General features: G+C 51.5%; 1 protein-coding gene across 3 annotated transcripts in view; it reads left to right on the top strand.

Moving 5' to 3' along the window:
- The first annotated feature begins 116 nt into the window (after positions 1 to 116).
- TSC22D3 (TSC22 domain family member 3) overlaps positions 117 to 18,551 on the top strand; it is a 63,039-nt gene continuing 44,604 nt past the window's right edge. For 2 of the 3 annotated variants that reach the window (XR_013444635.1, XM_078064358.1), the window contains exons 1-2: positions 117 to 357; positions 1,372 to 1,797. Coding sequence is in view for 2 of the 3 variants with exons in the window: in XM_078064358.1 (XP_077920484.1) it covers positions 131 to 357; positions 1,372 to 1,797 (653 nt within the window). In the remaining variant the exon portion in view is untranslated. Of the gene's footprint in view, positions 358 to 999; positions 1,118 to 1,371; positions 1,798 to 18,551 lie in introns of those variants that run through there. The other variant, XM_078064359.1, reaches the window with a different exon arrangement.

The following is an 18,551-nucleotide window of genomic DNA, read 5'->3' on the forward strand; positions in this document are numbered from 1 at the left end:
AATGGGGGAGAAGAGCGGGGAACTGGGGAAATGCAGAGAAGGAGAAAAAAGAAATAAGGAAAGGGGTGGCAAGAAAGAAAAGGACGAAGAACGGAAACGGGTAAAGAAAGAAATACGGAAAAGAAAGAAAATGAAAGAAAGGGAAAAGAGTGGAGGAGAAGCGCCCAGAGACGGAAGGGCAAACGGAGACGCGAGCCCAGGGAGGGAGAAGGGGCAAGGCAGCGGGAAGCCGCCCGGGGAGCTGGCATTCCCGGAAGCCCGGGCAGAGATCGCCTCAGATGGGGTTCAGGGAAGAGAGGAGAGCGCGCGTGGGGGAAAGAGGGGAAGATCAGTGAGAAGAAGGGGGCAGAAGCCGAGGCGAGTTTGAGCGTGCTTCCGTGAGTTTTGTTTAAGGCATTCCCCCGGGCACCGCGAGAGCGTGCCGGGCACTCTCAGACTCCCCGCGGGGGCAACCGCTCTCTCTGTCGGCAGGACCCCCCCCAAACAGGCTGGTGGCGGGGCGGCGGTTTAAGGCAGCGACGAGACGGGCTCGCGCGGGCGGCGTCTCTCCTGCAGGGGGACCCGTCCTCGGTGGGACGCCGAACATCTGCCCTCCCGCGGAGCTCGAGACCGGGGTGGCGCGGCGTCCCCGGCCGGCCGCGAGTAGATTTCTGACGGAGGATGCGCCCTGAGCGGCCAGAGAGCCCGAGCGGCGGCGCCGGGCGCGCGGACGGGGGGAGAGCCGGGCCGGGTTCCCGGGAGCGCGGGCGAGGGTGCGAGCGGCCGCGTGGGGGCGAGGGTGCGAGCGGCCGCGTGGGTGCGAGGGTGCGGGCGGCGGGGGCGGGGGCTTGGGGGGGGGCAGGACCCAGGCGGCCGCCGGGGAAGCGGCGGAGCAGCGTTCTCCGCCGGCCCCCCTGGGGTAATTTATATGCTGTCACAGCCCCGTGCTGACTTCTGGCTCACTGGCTCCCTCGCTCCCTCGCTCTCGGCTCCTGCCACCGCTCAGCCGGCACAGCCCAGGGGAGCCCGAGAGCGGGAGAGCCAGCGAGCCGGGGAGGGAGGGAGCAAAGGAGGGAGGGAGCGAGGGCGCGCCCCGGCTCTCCCTCTGCCCTGCTGCCCGCCCTTCCTGCTGCCACAGGTCCGCCGAGCCCCGCTCACACTTGGGAAACTTGGGACTGCGCTAGGGCCGCGTGTGGCACCTGGGGGGGGGGGCAGCCCCAGCCTCTGCAGGAGGGGGAGGAGGAGGAGGAGGAAGAGGAGGAAGTGAGCCCGAAGGATCCGCTCAGAGCTGTTTGTCCAGCTGTTTCTATTCGCACCCAGAGCAGCACAGCCAGGAGGGGGCCGAGCCGAGGGTGGCTGGCTTTGGGCGCTAATTTCCAACTCTTCTCACAGCTTGTGTTTTCCAGACACCCTGGAGTCCCCTCAGGCTAGCCCGGCGGGCGCGCACCTGCCAGCCGACCCTGACCTCGAGGGCCAAGCGGCCCCCGAGCCTGAGAAGATGGCCCAGCCCAAGACCGACTGCCGCTCACCTGTCGGTCTCGACTGCTGCAACTGCTGCCTGGACCTGGCCCACCGGAGCGGGCTCCAGCGCGACAGCAGCGGAGAGGACAACAACCCGGGCAGCCCCACCGTGAGCAACTTTCGGCAGCTGCAGGAGAAGCTAATCTTCGAGAACCTCAACACCGACAAGCTCAACAGCATAATGCGGCAGGATTCGCTAGAGCCCGTGCTGCGGGACCCCTGCTACCTGATCAATGAGGGCATCTGCAACCGCAACATCGACCAGACCATGCTCTCCATCCTGCTCTTCTTCCACAGGTGGGTGGCTGGGCATACGGGTGGGCACGCGGTCCCGGCTGGCGCCGGCCTCTGCTGGACCCTCACCTCTGACGGAAGGGGCGACCGGGTCGTTCACGGGGTGGCGGGGGGGGAGGAGAGCACTGGGGAGGCGGGGCTCCGGGTGGCCGCGACCTGACTCGGACCCTTAGGCTACCTGGAGTCCGGTGGGGCAGAGGGGAAGCCCGGCAGGTGGGAGCCCTATTTTGAAGGGTGCCCGCAGAGACTTGCCTAGGGAAATACTGGAGTCCAGGAGGTGGGCAGAGCCCTAGATCGGTTTGGGGGTAGCCGGCGGCACCCCCTCCTCAAATGCGCGCGTTTCCGCCGCCGTTTTGGAGATTCTGCCACAGGATGCTCCTGGGATCCGAGTTCCACCCTTCTCAGGAGCCCATTTCTAAATATGCAAACTCGGATTGAAATTGCAAGGGCTTTCAAATTACCGAGTGGCCCTGACGGCCAGCGAGGGCAAGCAAAATGTCAAGACAAATTAAGCTGCTGCTGATATGGGGGAGGGTGAAGAATAAGAAAAATTAGACATGTGTGAGAATTTTTTGAGACTCTGGATGGGGGTACCCCCACCTCCTCCATGGATCACGGCCTTCAATTTCCAGTGATGGCTAAAAGCAGCCCCAGAGAGAGCATCCTGGGACCGGTGGGTGGATGAACCCCTGTCTTCGCAGCCCTTTGTTGGAGTGCGGGTCAGACTTCCTAGAAATCCTGCTGAAGGGCAAGGAAGGGAGGGGGAGGGGAGAAACACAGTGGGAAGACCCGAGGTGGCTGCTGTCCTCCAGTCTGAGACCCTGGGAAGAGCCAACTGAGGCAGTTTTGAGGCAGAGGAAGCAGGACACCCAGCCCTGGGTTTGGTGTTCTTAGAACCATCAGGACAGGACACTGTGTGTGTGTGTGTAAGCGCGCGTGTATGGGGTGGATCTTATTCTCTCAACAACAAAGGTTATGTAAGAGAAGGAGAACCCTGCTGTGGGAGACCAGGGTTTTGGTACAAGTTACGGTTCTACCTCCGTGTGCGAACCTGAGCAAGTTCCCTGATCTTTCTGGTTTCTTAAGGTTCCTTGTAGTTCTGAGATTCCAGGTCGCGGGCAGGTGGTGTGTTGAGCCAAGGTAGTAAGAAATTTTGAGCACCCACAGACTCTTTGAATCACTGGGTGGCTTTGTGAAGCACGCGTAGGAAATTTTCAAAGCAATCCCATTGGCAGGAACTGCCTGCACTTGGTGCTAAGACCAGGTTTGCCTCTGAAGCCCCACAAGCAGGGCTGCCAACTTCGTTAGCATTATCTGAACAAGGCATTTTCCAGGCCATCAAAGCCCTTTCTCATTTATTGTTTCTCATGAGGCAGCAATTGTCTCAAAGAAACCAGGCCGCATACGGAACAGGTTTCCAGGGAATCTTTCTGGTGAAAGATTACTACAAGTGTATTCACACCACAGACACTGGCAGCCCCTGCCCAGCTAAAGCCCTAACAGGCTCCTAACAATCCTGCTCCGCATGGTAGGAGAGTGGTGGTGGGGGAGGGGTGGCAGAAAAACCTGGAAAGAGCGCCTGTAGCATTTGTACTCTTTCTATGGGGAGAGAAACTGCCCTGAAATGGCCTTGCTGAAGTTTAAGAGGGGACGCTTTCTCAGCTCTGGTTCCTAGGTTCAGGGCCTAGGAGGGTTGGACCTAGGTGAGTGAGGTAAGAGGCTGAGAGCCTGAGATCAGTGTTGGCTTGCCCCACACCTTGGGATGCTTTCTGGTTGTCTGGGTTTCTTGAATAGAAAAACCTCCTTCGTCACCTACTCCCATTGACACCTGCCTGTTGACGCTTGGTTCTTGGCAAAGCCTGGAAATATTATGGGTTGGGGGTGAGGGTGCTGAGGGCATTGGTCGAGGGAGCAGGGTGAATGGTTGAGAAGGTGTACCTGAGTCCTATGCCTCCTGGAACCAGAGCAATTCAGTGTCCCAGACAGCTGAGCAGCAGACCAGCAAGCCCTCAGGCTTCTGTGAGGCTGGGTAGTGACAGGGTCCTGTGGTAACAACCCTAGAGTTCTAGAAGGATGAAGCATTGTCTCAGTTTCCTTGACCTTCCCTGGGACCTTAGAGATTGGAGATTCTGAATGTGGTTTAGGTTTTGCCCAGAATGACATGGTCCTTGGCAAAGTAGAAGACCATTATTGCTGGTCATAGGACTTCTCTGGTATCTGAGCTGGACAGCCTTCTCCAAAGTGAAAATTTCCTCTTTCTTACTTCTTTATTCCTTGGGCATCTGTCTTCAAAACTCAGCCATCGCTTATACTTCGGTTCCATTTAATGATTTGATATTTTAGATTCCCGCCTGGGTGTCCTTTTCCTTTAATTTGTTGACTTTCAAGGCTGCTTCTTCTAGAAAAGCAACTCTCCTGCCTCTCCTCCTGCAGCCCACTCCCCTGCTGACAGGGCTCCTGTATTCCAGGGAGGAAGGGTGGGGCACATTCTTCATTTCTATCTGGTTTGTCTACTTTGACCTGCCCCCGGCTCCTGGCTTAGTTCTTGGAATCCTTAGATCACAAGAGTGTAAGCAATTTGAGGGTAGGACCGTGTTTTACAGTCACTTGGTTTTCCCTCGGCTTCTTGTTAGACAGCCAGTACTCAATAACTGTTTTTTTTTTGTTTTTTGTTTTTTTTTTAACCAGATGACTGCTTAATTATTGGTGTGGTCCTCTGTAAAGATTTTACAACTTTAAACTAGTCTTGGAAAATCCTTATTAATATTTAAGTGTGATTTCTGTTGTTTGAACCACATGCATTTACTCCTAGCCTGGTAGAAGTCCCAGTGGACAGTGCTGTGTATATACCTATGAATCAGTGGTAGTGGGCACACAGCTTGTTCGTATATAAAGGTGCCTCTAAAATACTGGGTGAGGGGAAGATGTGTTTTATTTTTTTTAAGATTTTATTTATTTGAGATTGAGAGAGAGAGTTCACAAGCAGGGAGGAGGGGCAGAGAGGGAAGCAGACTCCCAGCTGAGCAGGTGGGAAGATGTGTTTTAAATACCATCCCTTAGGGGTGCCTGGGTGGCTCAGTCAGTTACAGGGCTGCCTTTGGCTCAGATCATGATCTCAGGGTCCTGGGATGGAGCCCCACATCCTCAGGGGGCCCCTGCTCAGCGGGGAGCCTGCTTCTCCCTCTCCCTCTGCCCCTCCCCTCCACTCGTGCTCTCTTTCTCTCGCAAATGAATAAAAATCTTTAAAATAAATAAATAAATACAATCCCTTCAATCTTGTGTTAGGTAACTAACAACAATAGATTAATAGCTAACATTTACTGAACGTTTACAATATGTACTAAGCATTCTATCTGCATAATCTCACTTAATACTTACACCAACCCAATGAAATGGGTACTGTTGTCACCCTTCTTTCTTTTATAATAAAGGAAATTGAAGCTTGGGAAAATTAAGTAACTTGCCTGATACCTCACAGCAAAGAGCAAAGCCAAAACTCCGCCTAAGATCAATTAGACACTATAAAGAATTGTCTGTGAAGAAAGAATTGTTAAGCAGAGGTAAATATTAGCCCAGAAACTAATCAAGTGGTTAAAATGTCCTTACTAGGTAGGGTGACCAACCCTCCAGTCTGGGGAAACAAGACTTTCAATGTTCAAACCAGGACAGTCCCAGGGAAACTGGGATGGTTGGTCACCCTTTTATTCAGGGACACTGCCTTATCATTTGAATATGCTTCTAAAACTGGAAAACTTAGGAGGCAGATAGGATATACTGGGCAAACAGCTAAAATTTCCAATTTAAATGTAGCCTATGAGGGGCACCTGGCTGGCTCAGCCGGTAGAACATGCGACTCTTGATCTCAGGGTCGTGAGTTCAAGCTCCAAATTTTTTTACAAAAAATTGTAAAAAAAATAAAATAAAATATGGGGCACCCAAGCGGCTCAGTCGGTTAAGTGTCCAACTCTTTTTTTTTTTTTTTAAGATTTTATTTATTTGAGAGAGAGAATGAGAGAGAGAGAAAGCACATGAGAGGGGGGAGGGTCAGAGGGGGAAGCAGACTCCCCGCTGAGCAGGGAGCCTGATGCGGAACTCGATCCCAGGACTCCAGGATCATGACCTGAGCTGAAGGCAGTTGCTTAACCAACTGAGCCACCCAGGCGCCCCAAGAGTCCAACTCTTGATTTCAGCTCAGGTCATGATCTCAGGGTCCTGAGATGGAGCCCCATGTCGGGCTCCGAGCTGGGCATGGAGCCTGCTTGAGATTCTCTCTCTCTCTCTGCCCCTCCCCTTCTCCTGCTCTCTCTCCCTCTCTCTCTCTCAAATAAATAAATAAATCTTTTTAAAAAATTAAAATAAGTGTAGCCTATGAAAAAAACTTGTAAAGTTGACATTTGAGGGGCCTTAATTCTCTGATCAGTAAGGTGTAGCGAGCTGGAACGAGAGCTTTTGCCATAGTCTGTTATTGTCATTGATGTTGTAACCTCAAATATATTTCTAAGATTTTATCCAAAGCGTCTCAATCAGCTCTGTTCTGCCTGTGGCCCCCAAGTGCACCTGCCCAGTGTGGTCTGAGACACTCTGAATCGAAGTTTGCTTCTGGCTCTAAAAGCTCTCGTTGTCTAACTTTAATAAGCTTCTAGCTGGCAACAACTGGTTCCCAAACTTAGATGCTCAGAAAATAATAATAGCAGGGGCGCCTGGGTGGCTCAGATGGTTAAGCGTCTGCCTTCGGCTCAGGTCATGATCTCCAGGTCCTGGGATCGAGCCCTGCATCGGGCTCCCAACTCAGCAGGGAGTCTGCTTCTCCCTCTCCCTCTGCCTCTCCCCCTGCTTGTGCTCTCTCTGTCTCTCTCTCACTTAAATGAATAAATAAAATCTTTTTTAAAAAAAATAAAATAATAATAGCAAAAATGTCAAATTGCTTTGCGCGTACTAATTCCTTTAACTTTCCCTATTGAGTTGATATATAGCAGCAAGGGGAAAGATAGGAGATTCAGAGATCAGATTTCCAAGAAAAATTCGCATACAAATGATTTGCGCTTCTCTAAGTGAGTCTTAGAACTAATGATTTTAATAAGTGTATGTTCCTGGATTTGACCTCCGAGGGCGTAGCCACTTACATGGTGTGATTTGAGGCGCAAAACGACTCTCCTACCTGCCTGCGGTAGTGTCTAAATTCATACTCTAATATCCAGTTTGACATCCGTGTACCATCTAAAACTCCTCTTCCAGGGCACCAGTGGTATGCAGACCACACCGTGAGAAAACCCGAATTCGAGATTGCAACCCTTTGTCAACTAATTTGCCATTTGATTTTGAGGATGGAGGTTTTTTTTCCTGTAGTGAGGTTTTGGGTTTCTGTGTGGTTAAGCCTGTCATTCTTTGCCTTTGTGATTTTTTCGCTTTTGGTATCAAGCTTCGAAAGTCCTTCCCTTGCCCAAGGTAATTTAAAATAACTATTTCCTGAGTACCTAGTGGTCTGACAAAGAATAGGCACTCTTGGATTAAGGCACATTCCCTGTTAACAACACAAATGCATCTGCAAACTTAACAGTCATGGGCTGAATGCCTCATGAGAATCTCAGCATGCAAGAAGTTGTCTTTTTCTTGAGGCACAGATGTGAATTCCATGTGCTAAGAGGCTTTCGCCGGTGTATGTATGTGATATATGTATGTATGATATATATGTGTTTTATGTATGTATATGAAGTAGGTAAGTAACATATACATATATAGCTGTAAAATGTATATAACATAAAATTTGCCGTTTTAACCACTTTGAAGCAGCCAATTCAGTGGTATTAGGTACATTCACGAACTTGCGCAACCATCACCACCATCCATCTCCAGAACTCTGTCATCGCCCCAACAGAAACTCTGTACCTATTAAACACTGACTCCCCATCCTCCCCTCCCCCCCAGCCCCCGGTAACCTCTCTTCTACTTTCTGTCTCTATGAACTTGTCAGCTCTAGGGATTTTATGTAAGTGGAACCATACCCTATGTGGCCTTTTGGGTCTGGCTTCTTTAACTTAGCATAAGGTTTTCAAGGTTCACCCACGTTGTGGCATGTGACAGTACTTCATTCCTTCTTAATGACCGAATAATATTCCATTGTGTGGATCAACCACATTTTGTTTGATCACTCACCCGTCCACGGACACTTGGGTCACCTCCACCTCTTGGCTGTGGTGAAAAATGCTGCCGTGTACACTAGCGTACAGGCATCTTTTTGAGTCCCTGTCTCTCTGGGGAGAACACCCCCCCTTCCTGAGTCAGCAGCTAGGGCTGGTGATTACAATGAAAAGAACTCTAAAAAGTTTAACGAAGTGATGGAAATAGAAGTTTTATAGGGGAAACAATGGGCTATTGGGATGCTCATGAATCAGGGGCTGGCAAAGGTTTTAGGGTGCCCCTTTCATGAATGGCCAAGGGCTGCCATACCTTTTAGCCACATTTGATATCATTACTTATCTTTGACTACTTCGTGTGGATTTATTTATCAGACCTTCTTTCAGGGAGGCGACTCACTGGGAGTAGGGTTCTATGGGAGTGACACATGGGAAGGCCAAGTTTGGAGAAGAGAGGTCAAGAGGCAAGGCTGGCATCCATGGAAGGCCCACTGCAGCATGGGGCTCTGGGCAGCATGGGAGCTGGGGAGGTGTAGCTGGAGGGTTTGTGCTCTTAAAGAAAAAGGGGGGGGCACCTGGGTGGTTCAGTCAGTTAATCATCTGCCTTTGGCTCAGGTCATGATCCCAGGGTCCTGGGATCGAGCCCTGCCTCAGGCTCCCTGCTCAGTAGGGAGTCTGCTTCTCTCTCTCCCTCTGCCCCTTCCCCCTTGCTTGTGCGCTCTCTCTCTCTCATAAATAAATAAGATCTTTAAAAAAAAAGAAAAATGGTAAGAACAGAGCATGAATTTCACCCACTGCTCCAGTTTGCCAGGAATGGACCCATGTGAGCCCACACCTCAGAAAAGAACTCTTTCCAGGGTGACCTTATTTTCCCTCCCTGCCTAAAGAGAAGGTTAACACTCCTGCTTGTATTTGCACTTCTAAAGATAAACTAACAAGCTCTCAATTCCAGGTAGAGTGTTGGCTCCTTTCCAGGACAGGTCCTGAAGGCCAGGGAGTCTGGGTAAATGGAGATAGATGCGTCTGGCCAAGCCTGCCAGGGTCTCCCGTCCTCTGAGTGATGGAGCCCAGCAGAGCACTTGCCCCCACCTTGTGGGCCGGTGGAGGGGAGCCAGGCCAGCCCTGTCTGTCTGCACCTGGTGGTGGCCGTTGCACTGTTTGCTCATCACGATGCTGCTCCTACCTGAACTTTCTCCTCTTATGTAAGGCATCCCTCAAGATAACTACAAAGGCATAATCTGCCATGGCTGGCTGGGTTTACATAATAAATTGGTTGGTGTCATGCAATCGCCTCTCAAGCCCTAGAGAAGCCAACATGCTGAGTGGGACTGAAGCTGGGGCCCATTTAGTGGAGCACTCTGTGTGCTCTGTGCACTCAAGGGAAGGCATTCTATGACCACAGGGGTCAAAAAGACGAAATTTCCCTTTTAGATGAAGACAGCAATAATGGCCTAGGACATGTTGTGCTGTTCCAATGCCTGCAATAATGGGACAAGGGTTAGGGCTTCACTGTAAGACCACAGCTTTGGCAGAGCAGGCCTTCCATAGAACCCTGTGGGCTAACAGAAGCTGCTTGAATCCAGAAGCCTAGATCTCAGCCTCAAAGTGGGCTTCATGAGGAGTCATGGCAGCAGCTTAGGGTGGCCACTGTCTACCATGCCGACCCCGAGCTGGGCGAAGGAGTTGGACTGGGAATAAGATAGGGGTCTGGGAGAGTAGAAAGCAAGCTTTTCCAAATGCTAATCAAGGCAGGAGAGACTCTTATCAGAGCAAGGCAAATTCACTTGTACCTTCTAGCTGGAAATCCCTGCCCCAAAGTGGCTGTTGCCCTTTTGGAGACGGTGTAAATGGGGTGAGATCCCAGCCTGCATGGGAGACCAAATGGGAAGCTCCCCATGGCGCAGACGCTAGCCGGAAGAGAAACAAGAGCTGGAAGCAGGCTTGGTCAGTGATGCCCCAGGCACACTGTCAGCCTTCCTCTTCTGGGAGCCGCTTTCCTCAGATAGGCCCAGCCTGAAATCAGGGCCCTGCTTGTGGACGGAGCCCCACAGGGACCTTCCCCATCCTTCCTCGAAGGAAGAATTTACTCACGAAATAGCCTTGGGTATTCAACCCACTTCCTCTTGTCTTCTCTTCAGGGGAGATGGAGAACAGCTGCTCACAGCTTAGGGGTCTGGCCGGGATTCCCGTCAGCAGTCTAGGCCATTGGTTGGCTATGCCTGCTATCCCTGAGGAAGAAGGGGGTGAGAAGAAGGGAAGTGGTTCCAGCGGCTCCTTCCTGGCTTACTCCCCCCCCCACCCTCCCTCACCTTGCTTAGCCTCACTTCTAGACTAGGCTGGGCCTAGGCCAGCCTGAGGGCCCTGACTCATTATCTCGCATAGTGCCTTATGTAACCGAGCCAGGTTACTGAGGCATCAAGCTTCTGCTTGCTCAGTGGCAGGCTTCCCTGGGGCCAGGCATTTAGAAGCCTGCTTGGGGTCTACAGAGCTCATCCTATTTCCAAAGGAAAAGCCTGCTGTCCCTATCATGTCAGGCAAGCAGTGTGCTCAGAGGCAAGTACCAGGTTGCAAAGGTGATCCCCCCCGAGCGCCCACACTCAGCAGCACATGTAAGCAGGCAGGTGAGCTGCTGTGGACTTAGTGTGATTTGGGGCATTTGGCGGGGGTGGGGTTGGGGGGTATGGAGGGCGACTTCTTCTATCACCCGATCCTACACTGCTAAAGAGACAGCCTGGTGCATCTGGAGGGGCCCTAGGACACGTCTTAGAAGTCCCTCTTCCTTTTGTATCTGCTTGTTGGTTCAGGGACTGCTCTGGGACCCCACGCAGAAGGGTTTACTACAAGCTGGAGGAGCTTTTAAAAGAAGGCCAATTCCCAGTCCATTCTCCATGAAGCCTCAAAGTCCCCAGGCTGGCCTGAACAATGACTCTTAGCTTTCTTCCTGGCCTGTTCTGAAAATTACATTACCTGGCTTGGTGCAACTGAGCCCCCAGCAAAGTCAGGCTTACTGGATTCTCTGACATATTTCTCTAATTAAAGTTCATTTGACTATCTACAACACAGAGTAGGCCAATCAATCTAATACTTCCTTGGCTCCAAGTTTGTGACTAAACCAAGAGTTCCTCTTCTTCTTTTCCCTTGTCTTTGCCTGAGCCCATCATTGTGCTGCCAGTGGGTAGATGGCTCACAGGCTGAGGGTAGTTGGGGACACTGCTCTCTGGTTAGAGAAAAAGAGGAAGAAACAGGGAAACAAAGTAAAAAGAAAAGTGGTGTGGAAATTACCAGCAGACATTGGTCGTATCCAGAGCTCAGACTCAGGAATCCTGACAGACTCCAGATCATCATCTCAGGGCTCAGGCGAGCTGGGCCCCGGAAGTCCCCCAGATCCCAGCCAGAATCTAGTCAATACTGGGGAGCCTGAGGTGGAGGTGCAGAATTTCCCTTTCTTGAGACCACCTGGGCTTTGAGCCCCTCGCTCTTCCCTATCCCCCCTACCCTTCCAGTTCAGAGTCCATTGCAGTAAAAAAAAGAAGATGGACAGACAGACAGACTAAGACAAAGCCCTGCTCTGTCTGAAGGCAACATACTCTGCTAACCCAGGTGCACAGAGAAATGAATGATGGCAGCCCCTCCATGGACCTTGGACTGAGTGATCAAGCACTTCAGTCAATCAAGCCATCAGTTATTGACCAAGGGCCCACTGTTGCTCGAGCACCCACTGGGGAATTATTGAGTGCCTACCCTGCCTAGCCCTGAAGAAGACAGGCAAGGTGGCAGAAGTCAGGATGGGGCGTCGGGAGCTAAGGGTGTAGCTGGAGGGGTGGAGAAGCTGTCCCCAAGGCCAGCAGGGAACAAAGCAGTTCCCCTAAGGCAACTGCAGGCCCAGTAGGGACTCCTGCTCCTTGCGGGAAAGGCCTTAAGCTTGCTGAGCCCTGGGTCTGCAGGTCTGGAGCTTGGGCGTTGCCAAAGCAAACTAGGAAGGGAGAGTCTCTCCATGGATGCGGCTTCCAGCAGGGCCGTAAGAATGGGTTGGCTTTGGCATGGTGGGAAGCAGCTGCAGGGCTCTCTGGTTGAGACAGGGAAGGGGATCCTTGCCAGTTGAGCAGGGATCATGGGTAGGAAGGGGCTGGCCTGGAGTGGGGACAGAAGCCAAGAACACTTTCTATTCTTCCTGGACTGAAACCCAGAGTCACCAAGCTTCAGGAACTAGAGGAGGGCCCACTCTGGTCCTCCTCTCATTGCTCTTATTTGACTCTAGGCGAGCTGGCCCCCAGTCCCCTCTCCTCGGGAACCTAGGCTAGCCCTGGGTAGGTGAAGGCCTTTGCGGCCTGAGAGCAGGAAGGCACCTCGCTTTTCTGCCTGGAGAAAGCTCATGGGAACCAGGTGGGTTGAGCTTGGGAGGGCAGTCCAGGGTGGGCACCAGAGGAGCCTGAGGGGGGCGGCGGGGAGCTTCATATCTCAGCACCCTTGGCCTTGATCTCCACCAGGCCCCTTCTGAGGTAGATCACAGGACCAGGGACAAGTCAGGGTGCTGCCATGAGAATATATACACAATTTTCCCAAATATCTTTGAACAAAAGTTGCTGGCAGCCCTGCAGGAGGCCATTTTAGCTTTGTTTGCACCTTGCTCAAATCCTTCTTTCCCAGATGTCCTACCAGTGAAGGCCCTGGGGTAAGGCGAAGGAAGGAGGGAAGCCTCAAGCTGATAGGAGAGGGAGCTGGGGTAGCAAAAGGAGCCAGCCTCAAGTCACCTGGGGAAGGAAGTCACCTGACCATAGCAGCACTCTGCCCTTGCTTTCTGGGATCCTCTCCCCCAGCTAGTATGCTGGGCACTCACACTCATACCCTTTCCCACCAGTGCTCTGGAGAATTCACATTTACACTCAGGAATAGATTCAGTCAACAAAACATATTTCTTGCACACCTTCCCTGGGCCAGGCTCAGTGTTAGACACAGGGAATAGAACGGGAAACTCACAAGAGACGTGGTCACAGCCATCATGGAATAATCAGCAGAGTGGGAGAGATAGACAGACATTAACCAAACAGTCACACTAATGAATGTATAATTACAAACTGAGTAAGTGCCAAGAGGGAAAAGGAACAAGCTTCTGTCAGAGAGTTTAACGAAGGATCAGACAAGGCTACCTGAGGAAGTAATACTTGAGCTAAAGAAATGCATCTCTAACACTGAAATCATCAGCCCTGGTCTCATTCCAATCAGCGGGACCAGGCCTAAGGAGACATTTTGGGCAGAGGACTTGCTAAGGAGCCCCTGGAGTTGTACCATTAGGTAGCTCCTCACACCCTCGAAAATATCTCTAGGCCGTGAGTGGCTGTCAGGTCCAAAAGAGGAGGACTAACAGCATTCTGACAAGAGGAAGAGATGAGTTTGAAGCCCACGGGGCAACTAGTACTTAATGTCATCCTTTGCTAAAAATAGTCCATGACAGTATGGAAATGTGTAAAGGCTGGTCCTGGGGACCGGTGATAAAGTGGGTATAGCCTGTGGGGAGGAAAATTTGGTTTTGTAAATTATTTACTGTAAAGAAAAAAGAAAGGGGAGGGTCGTCTGGGTTTTCCTTTCTCTTTGTGGGCCTCCTTCTGAGTTATGAATGCTTCTCATTGTACAGAGGCAGTGGGACACAGAGCTTCAGGCTGCACTCCTTTCTGGAGCCCAAGGTGTAAATTTTCTGGGCTGCAAATATCAGATATTCATCCAGCTGAAAAACAACCTGAATGCAGAAGGGAAAGGAGGCTACACCTCGGAGAGGGGCAAAGAAATTGATCAGGGGCCTCCAAACAGCTTTCATTTGAGAGCGGCTGGTCCCCACCATAATGGCAAGGCGGGTGACAGCTGAGAGCTCAGCATGATCCAAGGGATTCTAATTGTGAAGGGTCTAGATAAGGCCAGCAAGACTTATTTAGCCAGCAAGAGATAAACCTGGGACTTCAGGGGGCTGTGGGGCCAGGCTAAAGGAATGAAGATGATAGATCTAAGAGGAGTTTAAGGGTGGAATGGAGGGTGGTGAAGAGAGAGAAGAGAGGTTGATCTTCAAATATAAGAAAAGTCACAACTCAGAGATGGTGACTAGCTGCTTCCAAACCACACCAGGAACAGAACAAGAGGAAACAGGCCTCTACTGTAGCATGAAGAACTGAGATTAGATAATAGGAAGAACTTCCTGACAACAAGCATTCAGAGAAGCTAAATGAAAGTACCGTGGCATGTTCTAATAATGTATAAATGTGGGGAAGGTGGTGGCCGTAGAAATAAAGAACTGGATAAAGGTGTAAGAGGGCCAGTTATAAGGACCAGGGACAGGAGGGGACAGGCAGGCAAAGGAGGCAGAAGCAGGTGCTCCTGAGTCAGAATAAAGTGCGTGTGTGGTATATAGAAGTGTTTTCACAAAAATACTTTCATAATAAAAATGCCTGTGAAATTTCCACAGGAGGTCAGTCATTAAAGCTAGCACGCACTCTCCTGGGCCTGGGATGGGGTGGGGGAATGGACTCAAGAGCTGTTATTGGGGGAGCACTCCTGTGCTGGGGGTATTGGAGGAAGACTGCCCACCCCAGCTACTTGTGGAGGAAGAGGATTCCTCCTTCCACGCACCCAAGGAAGATTAGACACTAGGGATACGGCAGCAGCCAGCAAACCAGGCAGGATCCCTGTAGCAGGTGACTTACAATCCAGTGCTGGTGACAGACATTAAATAATAATTACATAAATAACTGTACCGTTACAATTGACCGTAACAAAGGAAAGGCGCAGGAAGCCATGAGAACACAAGCTAAGGGGGCTCCCCCTAGGATTAGGAGATCTGCAAAAGGAAGTCACCTTGTTAAAACTCTGGGCACTGCGGGTACCCCTCAGTGAGCGATTCTTACTCCAAGTCAGTAGTGAGGAAAGGCAGAATGGCCCCAGTCACTAAGATGCCCTAAGATGTGGATTGTGGAGTTCATCTGGCTCACTGGGGCCTTCGTGGAGAAGCAAGCCCCTAAGGACATTGTCTCATTGCCTAGATCAAGCAGCCTTCATTTAGGTAGAGTGATTCTCTAAGGGCCATAATAGCCTATGAGCCGAAAATCAGGATCAGGAAGGCTTTGAAAAGCTCACTTGTCAGATGAAGAGGATGAAGGTCAGTGAAGAGAATAAAGAACTGATGCACTGAAAATGATACTTGAAATTGGCCCCCAGAAATACTGGGTCTCCAAAATGCTGTGTCTTTACTCTCCTATTCAAATGCAGGAGCCTTTGCTAGTATATACTAGTATTTTCTGTGAGGTGTGCCCAGGGCCATTGAGTCTCGGGGAGCCAGGATCCTAGAGAAGCAGGGTCCTCCTCTGTTTTTCCCTGTCCCTCTACCAGAGGAGTGGGAGGTGCTGGCCTCTGTAGGGAGCTGGGATGGGCTCCACCCCCCACCCACCCCCCATCCCCGCGGAAGACCCTGGAGGGGCCACCAAGAAGCAGAGAAAGACATTATATGTCTTCATGTGTGCTCATGAAGCACAGGGGCTTCACATCTGATAAACTACCATTGACAGACTCTGTGACCTTGACAAGTGACTTCCCCGGACCTTAGTTTCCTCATCTAAAGAATAGGGCGAGTGAAAAGGTTAAGTGAGAGGATGCTCCCAGGAAGCCTTCAGTAGAGGGAAGCCAGCCTTCATTACCTTAGGCAAGTCTTATACAGAACCAGAACAACACCTTCTCTGCCTTGCCTTGCCTTCTTCTCTCACCAGTCCCCTCACGGACTCCTCCCCTTGCTCCATCAATCCCACACCCTCTCCTGCCTAGAGCTGGCTAACACCTGCAACCCAGTCTGGCAGGCTGTCTCCTGGTCAAGGCTTGCTTTCTAAACCTTCTTCATTCACACTCAGATATAAATGACTGAGAAGGCTTTTGGCTTTCCTCCTTCGGAGGGAGTGGGGTGTGAGTGGGCAGGGCAAGCTGCCGGGAGGTTTGAAATTTGTACCAGAAATCAAAACCTACGGAAGGATGAGGGCACTCTACGGGCATTGCTAACAAATGAACAAGGATTTCAGAGGGCAGTGAAGCTGGGGACTGCCTCTTCAACACCCCGAGTCTCCGCCTCCCCAGGGTCGGGAGCCAGCACCTTCTGCTTCCATACACATCTTAGACAGAGACCCGGAGGCTCAGAAGGCGCAGGGCTTTCGCAGCCCTTTGGTCCGATCCCCTCCCATTACAGATGAGGAAACTAAGGCCCAGAAGAGGCTGCCTACCTGCCCCAAAACAAACAGCCAATTAGTGACCAGCTGAAAAGAGAAACCATGTCTCCTGATTCTCTGACCCAATGGTCTTCCGACTTTTCGTCTCTAGACAGCTGTGCACATCCCATCCCAGTAGGTACACAATAACTCCATGCCAGGAGACCAGCTTTGGGTCCACCTGATGCCAAAAACGGTGTTTTTTTATTTGATTTTATTTAACAGAATTGACCAGTGGTTTGGGTGTTATGGAACCCCAGCCCTGGAATCCTGCTTCTGCTCAGGCTGGGGCTGCATGCCACAGCCACAGTCATGCAAGAGAGACAGAAAGGTCTGCTGTTCGGGTTGGAAAAGAAATCAGTTGCTGAAACATTGGTCTTTTTGAAAGTTCCAACCACAGGGGCTGGCTGGCAGAGCCGCCGTCTGGGCTCCCCCGGAGGATCCGGCCCTCCCCTTCAGTCTGGGAGTTAGTTTAGGAAGCTGGCCCGGCCTCTGCAGAAGATCCGGAGGGCAGCGCTCGCCCCAGGAGCTCCAGCCTTCCCTCAGAGCCTAGGAGCCCCCAAGGCACTCAGGGCTGGGAACTTCCTCCTGCCTCCACAGCCCAGCCAGCCCAGGCTGGCCCTGAGACTCCCTGAGCACTTTTCTTTTGAGCCTGAGAAAGAGTTTCCAGTTGCTCCTGCCCTAGCCCAGCAGCTACAGAAAGAGCAATTGAGAGAGATACGGAAGGAAAGGGAGAGAGGGAGGAAGGAAGGGAAGGAGGCGCGGGGGGGGGGGGGGGGGCGGGGGGGCGGTGCAGAGAGAGAGAGGAGAGGAACTAACCCCAGCCAGGCAATCAAGGCTTTCCTGGGCAGTGGTGAGATGAAAGGGGAAAGGCTAGAAGAGCCCCAGCTCGTGGAGGAGCCTCAGCTTGGGGAGGACCCTGAACTCGTGGAGGAGGCACAGTTCCTGGAGGAGCTACAGCTCGAGGTGGTGGAAAGTGGGTCAGATTTAGATCCAGAAGATCTGGGTTCCAGTCCCGACTTTGCCACCAATCTGATGCTTGAGCTTGAGTAAGTAACTCCCTGCCCTTCTGTGGGCTGCTTTCCCTACTAACGAAACGGGGGAGGGGAGAGCCAAGCCGGTGTCTAGAGTCTCTTCCAACTCAGATATTCAGGAAAATGCCTTGTAAATCCTGATGTGCATGGATGGGATGCACAGACACTTTGGATAAGTCATTGGACTCCTGAATGTTAGAATGCTGGGGTCGGGGAGAAGGAGTTCACATGAACAAGAAAAGGGAAGGAAAAGGTGGTAAATGTGTAAAGAGTCATGACCTCAAGAGGGGGTCCAGATTGAATAGAACATTGGGGTTGATTTTCAAAACTCAAAGGATGACGGGCTTGGAATGAACTAGTTAAGGAGAACTAGGATGTTTGGGGGTGTGGTCAATGCTAAATTGCTAATGAGCCTCTCCACTAAATGTCTCCCAGTGGCCCTGTAAGCCCCAAAACTCAGGTTCTCAACCCAGAACGCGTTTCTCGTGTTCTTCATATGTGTCTTTGTGGAAACTCTCAATTGAATTAGGAGTATTTTCCGGTCTTGGGTGTTTACATCCAGATCTAAGAGTGCCTAAGAGAGACTAGACTGACCCCTTGTTTTAGAAACCTGCTTTCTTGGTAAATCCCCCACTTTCACCAGACCCACTGCTACAGGGCCCTTTGAGAATTTGACATTCACTATATATAGCTATTCTCCCCACCCCCCCCACCCCCACTAATGCACAGATGAGCTACCAGAAACCAATCTGCTTGGTGAGTGTTGGTGTTTGGTACATTGCACTGCATTCAGATTCCTTCAGAGTCGCTTGCCCCTCCCTGGGTTATATGGTGAGAGTCTGTAGGTCATGGTAGGTGACATTTCACTAACCAGAGAGCTCCTTGTGGGGCCAGGCATGAGAGCGCAGGGCTCCCTAGATAGCAGGTCATCTCCAATATCCTCTACCAACTGTGTCCCCATCAGCACCTCCACTGCCGGGGAAGCTGCAGTAGGGAGAGTGAGTAGAAGAGGAACACCCCCCCCCAACACCTGTCCAGACACCTGCTCACTGCCCTAGCGCCCCCATCCACGCCGCCGCACGCTCTGCTCCCTTGCGACTAGTCCTCATTCTTCGTGGTTCAGTACCTTCAACAATCATTTCTTGCCACTCAGTTAATCAATCTTAGATTCCTAAGGTTGGAAGGGATCTTGGAATTCCTGCAGGAGACAGTGCTGCACTATATGGAGCCCTATGTCTTCCTTGGCGCCTTAGGGGCTGCCCCAGGGGGAGAAGGAAGAAAGGGAAGAGAGAGTTGAGGGGAAGGGAGGAGAGACCAGGTAGAAGGTGAATTTGAGGGAGGGAAGGGGAAGAGGAGAG

Source organism: Halichoerus grypus, chromosome X, assembly GCF_964656455.1.
Source record: "Halichoerus grypus chromosome X, mHalGry1.hap1.1, whole genome shotgun sequence".
NCBI lineage: Eukaryota > Metazoa > Chordata > Mammalia > Carnivora > Phocidae > Halichoerus > Halichoerus grypus.